The 6,284-nt window shown below is 40.7% G+C and overlaps 1 protein-coding gene across 1 annotated transcript; it reads right to left on the bottom strand.

Moving 5' to 3' along the window:
• Window positions 1-518: 518 nt before the first annotated feature.
• On the bottom strand, window positions 519-4,718 carry LOC127566304 (uncharacterized). The gene is made up of 3 exons (XM_052008335.1): window positions 4,650-4,718; window positions 4,492-4,591; window positions 519-967 (listed from the first exon to the last, which is right to left on the bottom strand). The coding sequence occupies exons 1-3, from the start codon at window positions 4,716-4,718 to the stop codon at window positions 519-521; spliced, it is 618 nt and encodes a 205-aa protein (XP_051864295.1).
• Between the last annotated feature and the right edge of the window lie 1,566 nt (window positions 4,719-6,284).

Genomic DNA, 6,284 nt, shown 5'->3' with positions numbered 1-6,284 from the left:
AAAGGCCTTCCTTCGTAATAAAAGCTGTGAACCTCTTGCTGTTTTCTTCCACCGACACGTGGAAAAACCCATTTTCCAAATCCATAACGGTGAAAAACTTGGCCTTCTGCAGTTTCTCCAACACGTCGTCAATCACCGGTACTGGGAAGCAGTCTTTGAGAACCATTTTGTTTAACTGGCGATAGTCGACACAAATGCGGTTGCTTCCATCCTTCTTTTTGACAACAACTAGGCGGCTAGCAAAATTAGATGTGGACTGTCGAATTACGCCTGTATCCAGCCACTCGTTGATTTGATGTTTTACCGCTTCAGCTTCGCTAACAGCAATTCGACTGGGTGCCTGCCGAAAGGGCACAATGTTGGCATCCGGCACGATCTTAGTTGAATTGGTCACTCAGCTGTTTTCTTCATCGCATTGAAATTGCCAATCATTGTTTCCACTGCTCTTTTATATTGCGGAGAGGTCTCAATATCATTGTTGGTTTCTAAAATATTGAGAATACTTAACTGATTTGATTCTACAGTTTCCTCCCAGCAGGGGGAGAAAACTCGTAGCCGGCTGCTGTCATCTGCACTCGAAACTTTGCCACGAAGTCGTATCCCAGTAAAGCATCACAGGCGATGGCATCTTGCGGAACAACTAGGAACCTGTGTGTCAGCTGCATTTCGTCGATCTTCACCTCTGCATTGAATTGACCCAGAGGGCGAGTCATACCTCTTCCAAGACCTCGTAGTGTTGAAACGCTCTGCTGTAATTTGACGCCACTAATTTTATTGACCATTGCCTCTTTAATTATTGAGACGTCAGCTCCAGTATCCACTAGCGCCTCTACCACAACGTCAGCGATTCGCAGCTTTTTTAGTCGACGATCCTCGTAGACAACTTTCATGTTAGGTGCAGCCTTGCAGTTTCTTGACATGTGCCCGTTTTCGTTGCACCGAAAACACTTAACCTCACTCTGACAATCTTTTCGAAGGTGGTCGATTGCGCCACAGTTAAAACAATGCTGCTTCTTCTCAGTTTTAGGCTGTGCGCTGTATTTCTTTTTGCTTGGCTAATTTTGTCGTTTCTCTTCTTTCTCATTCGTTTGGTTACTCTCATAGACTTCATACTTTTCTCTCAATTCTTTAAATGATGAACATCCGTACAAAGTGAATTTTAAAGTCGCTTTTGAGATTCAAACCATCCACAACGTATTTTATCACTGATTGTATGTCTATAACTCCACGCGCAGCAATACATTTCATTTGCAGCAGGTAATCGTGAAAACTTTCGTCTTTGTGTTTCACACGCTCAGCTAATTTCTTATTAATTTCGGCGCTTGACACATTTCCCTTAGCAAATTCTTCAATCAACTTTGTTCGCAATGTATTATATTCGAACACTGCAGTTGACTCCAGAAATAGTGCCGCTGTACGAGTCATCTTGGCGCGCGCTTCGACATATTTCTGCTTATCACTGAGTCCGTATGCGTCTGCGTTCAAGTCAAAGTTTTGAAACCATGCCACCACTTGCATACTATTTCCATCAAACTCGGGTATAATTTTTTGCAAAATTTTCCACTACCAGCTTTCTTTTTGTATTTCGTCAGCTCGGATTTTCAGCGTTAACAACTGTACTAGCTGCTGCAGCATTTCATTATTTTCGGTCATTATACTCATTTCTGCATGTGTGGTTTTGCTCTCTTTCTTCTCAGCTTTATTCTCCATCATCTTTACGCTTTTTCCAGCTTCTTTTGCTTCAGCTATCCTCTGGCGCGATCGCAGCGAGTATTGTTGTCTCGCTTGCACTACTTGGTTTGCTTTTGCTCTGTTTTTTTCGAATTTGTTCCACTCATATACACACAACAGCTCTAACGGTGCTTTTTCCAAGAATTTCACAACCGCTTGCAATTCACTTTTAGGCTTTTTAATTATGTTGTATTTTTGGACGAGCCTTTTAATACTGTTGTATTTTTGGACGAGCCTTTTAATTCTGTTGTATTTTTGGACGAGCCCCCAAATATAAGGCTAGTTGCCTTAGTTTTATTGTTATATAGTAAGTTTTAATATAAGTTTAAGTATAATATAAGTTTAAGCTAATTGATTATTGATAATTTTAACACTGCTGAGCACTACAACACGCACGGCTGTTCTGCTTTTCTGCTGATCACGGTTCTGCTCGTACTACTGCTGTTCTCGTACTGCTTGTTCCTTCTGTCGACTCCGATTTCTGCTCACGTCGGCTACTCGATAATTTTACGTCGACCAAATCGATATCTGCTCACACCGATATATCGATGTCCGATCACACCGACTCATCGCCCTTTCCATCTTACATACATACACATATATACATGTGTATATATGGGAGAGAGGGGGCAGCAGCGGTAGTAGGAATGAGGTGGCAAACGTATGATCGGCGCGCGCGACCGTTAAGAGAAGGATAGCAGTAGTAGCAAGCAGCAATGTATGTGTGTGTATGTATGTATACTAGAATGTATGTATATGTAAGCAAGCAAGCAACGGCGCCAACAATATTTTACTATTGGTGACAATTAACAAATTAACAAACAGCGATAGCGAAAATATATTTGTAACATATAATATAATATGATTTGGCCGGAATTGCGGCAGTAGAAAATTTTTTGGCCGACAATTGCGGCAGTTAATATTATTTAATTTTGATTTCTAGGTGAAGAGTTTTTATTTTGTTAGTCGACGGCACGACTTTCGTTGTCGATAGTAATATCGCCAACTCGCTATTTTGCTGTTTTTGTTGTTGTTGTGTTGTTGTTGTTGTTGCTGCTGCTGCTGCTGCACATATATAAAGCGCGAGGAAAACTTTTTTCCCGCTCAAATATTTAACAATTTTAATAAAATATGTATAATTCAAAGAAAACAAATATACTAATTGGGTATGTATATATGAGTAAGTAAGTAATGTTGGTATGTAAATACCAGAGAACGGAACGGGTATACAAGTTAACAGACAAAACATTTCGAACCCAAACAACAAATCCCACAAGTCCAAAATGCAGACTCAGCGTCTGACCAACTTCCTGCACGAGTGCACCTGCAAACATTCCAAGAAGACCCAAGCCAAGTTGCCCAATACATCCGCCACATGCCGGTGCAAGCAATTCCAAGAATAAGAAGCATTGCACCCAATTCACCAACCACAGCAGCGCTGTCAACGCCGCTGCTGAAACTCGCAGCTTTATATAGGGCTAGCTTTAGAATTAGTCTTTAGTCTTTAATTCAATTTCAATAAAGAACGGTTCCATCGGAATCGTAATGAAATATATTTTTGTTATTATTTTTAAATAAATAATTAACTGGCGCCCGAGCAGGGACCGGAAAGTTCGCGTATCGATAGTGCAAAACCGTATCTAAGTGCGCCAAAGAACATTTTCGGTCAAATCGCGTTACGATAGAGCAAAACAGTTTCTAAGTGCGTGAAAGCGAATAGTGCATCGACAGAGCAAAACAGTTTCTAAGTGCGCGATTCAAACCAAGTTATTATCCAATAAAGGCTCGTGATAATCAATCACTGGGAAATAACAATAAGCCAAAAGGACGTTAATTCGACCAAGTGCGACCAAAGCAATTAAATTTGCAAAACCTTCGCGACTATTAAATTAGTCAGTTGAAGGAACAGTTCAAACAATCTCGGCAATTAAGAGTAGTTGGAATAACCCGTTTCTATACATACCACATTTCTGTACAAGGAAGTACTAATTAGGGTCACATGTCATTAATGTCAATTTAGGGGTAATAAAGATGCAATTTAATTAGGGTAACCTCTTGAAATGTCAAGTGTGAGGTAATAAAGATGCAATTTAATTAGGGTTAGTTGTGGAAATGACAAGTGTGGGATTTGTCTGACGAATCGTACGCGACCCGAGACGGGGCGATGAAAGGATCGGGATCGGGGTCGGGGGCGTTTCGTCAGACAAATCCTTCGGAGTCGGGGTCGGGGTCGAGATCGCTTGTCCCGGGACGCCCTCGGGGTCGGAGTCGAGATCGCTTGTACCGACACGCCCTCGAGGTCGGGGTCGCAATCGGTCTCGTACTCGAGGTCGCAATCGAAAACGATTCGTAGATCGAGGACGAAAACGTGCAACGAACATGTACTACGATACGCTCTCGAGGTCGTGTGTCCCGAGACGAGACGGTGGGGGGTCGGGGTCGCAGTCGAAAACGATTCGTAGATCGAGGGCGAAAACGTCTAACGAACACGTGCTACGATATATGCTCTCGAGTTCGAGACGAGACGGGGGGTCGCAGTCGAAAACGATTCGTAGATCGAGAACGAAAACGTGTAACGAACACGTGCTACGAAACGCTCTCGAGATCGTGTGTCCCGAGACGAGACGGTGATGGGGTCGGGGTCGCAGTTGAAAACGATTTGTAGATCGAAGGCGCCTTGCACGCTAGCTAGCATCGCTAGCTGTAAAACGATCGTAGGCGCCACGCTATCTATAAAACGAACGAAGGTGTGGCGCCCACTTGTCTCGTCATTTCGAATGTATTCGAAATCGGAGCGGAGGAAGGACGATGTGATGACGTGACGCAGCGCCACATCCAAGACGATCGAATACGTGAACGTCTAAACACGAATCAACGTTACGAAACGTGATGAAATATATTCGGAAACCCAACGCTACCTGAAAAACGATCGAAGGCGTCTTGCACGTGACGCATGTGATGTAATTCAGACGAGAGTACAACACCATTTCCAAGACACTTGAAGATAAAATAGAAAATCTGAAAGAAAACCGAATAGAGCTCTAAAAATTCCATTTCCCGTAAAGATATAATATTCTTCTTTGGATGTTCTGTATGTAACATAATTTTATTTTCAAATACATTGTTTAAAATCGATTCTCTAAACTAACATACATTTTTATAATTTTTCTTGATTTTTGTGAGCGAACAGTATAGAAATGACAGGCACATGTATCGACTCCATCCTCCACATCGTTATGAGCCCAACAGCAGGATGCGAAATGTTCACCATGAACATTAGAAACCAATGGTCCATCACATATTCTATTATTAAAATATTTCAATGATTCTGATAAATATTCCATGTGTTCAGGAAAAATTTTATCGTTAAACATTTTCATAAAATTATTTATTCCAGTTATAAGTTGTTGTATCGAAATATGAGTTGTGGAGTTGGTATTGTTTTCAATCAATATCATTTTAAATTTCTTTCGATCCGTTGACGTCTACTCGTAATGATTTCCAAAAGGTGAATGAGGAAATATTTTGAGAAAAAATTATACGATACGTTGAACTAATCCGGTCAGTGGGGTATATTCAACTAGACGATCGTGAATGAGAAGGCAATATACCTTTGTATTCAACTCACTTGGTACTCTTAATTCAGTTGAAATTTTAACATCAATTGGCCCTGATTTGACCGACTCGTTTTGATATGAAAGATCAACAACAACAATAGGAGCCTTTGACTTGAAGTCTAGTGGTGATAAAAGTGGACGAGGCTCACGGTTGTAGTAACTCTCTTGGAATTTCACGTACATATCATACAAGGCAGCAAACCGATTTTCACTGAATTTTACATTTAAATCTTCATATGGATATACTTCAGAATTTAAATACACTTTTGCATTTCTCAAATTGTTTGTGATTAGATTGCCATTTAATGTAAACGCAATGACTGCAAACCGTGGACGTTCTCTATTTGCAGCTAGCTTAACGTTCCATACATGATGAGTCCCCTGTACCAACGAGGGATTTATATAACAATCCCAACTGCGGAATGAAAGTGGAAGTGTAGCTCCACTTTTGACTACATTGAACATTTTAATTTTAGTAGTATCGCTTGGAACAATGTGGGGTACTTTCCAGCTAATGTTCTGTATAGCAATTTTATATTCAATACCTCCGACCGTTTTTTCAAACATTTCATTCATATTTTTAGCTAGCAAGAGAATGAGTTCATGTTTACAATTTAATATAACTTTTTTATGATCTTCAGCGAATCCCATTAGCATTTTTAGTGGTAATGAAAAGCTGAAATGACCTCCGCAAGATATACTCTCTCCTCCACTCCACCCGGCATTACGATAACATAGAGACTCCTGTCGACCAATGGAAAGAAAGTTTTTCAGAGTAGATGAGATTCCAGTAAACCGTGTTCTATCCAGTTCGCATCCGTTCAATTCATATCTTATTTCATCCAAAAAATAGGCCATGCAATTATTTTTAAGCAAGCCGGCAACATCATTTGTTGTACTTGTGCCCGAATTTTGGTTAGTAATTTTACTAAGTGT

The sequence above is a fragment of the Drosophila albomicans genome, unplaced genomic scaffold, assembly GCF_009650485.2.
Source record: "Drosophila albomicans strain 15112-1751.03 unplaced genomic scaffold, ASM965048v2 utg000300l_pilon, whole genome shotgun sequence".
Classification (NCBI taxonomy): Eukaryota; Metazoa; Arthropoda; class Insecta; order Diptera; family Drosophilidae; genus Drosophila; species Drosophila albomicans.
Note: the sequence above shows the minus strand (reverse complement) of the source record. Positions and strands in the feature narration are given on the sequence as shown.

Excerpts from the sequence above, each read along its gene's own strand:
- LOC127566304 (XM_052008335.1), bottom strand. The coding sequence starts at position 4,718 with ATGGTGTTGTACTCTCGTCTGAATTACATCACATGCGTCACGTGCAAG. Across the intron at positions 4,592-4,649 it reads CGCCTTCGATCGTTTTTCAG|ACGTTCACGTATTCGATCGT; the intron begins GTAGCGTTGGGT and ends ATTCGTGTTTAG. Across the intron at positions 968-4,491 it reads CATTCGAAATGACGAGACAA|ATTGTCAGAGTGAGGTTAAG; the intron begins GTGGGCGCCACA and ends ACCTTCGAAAAG.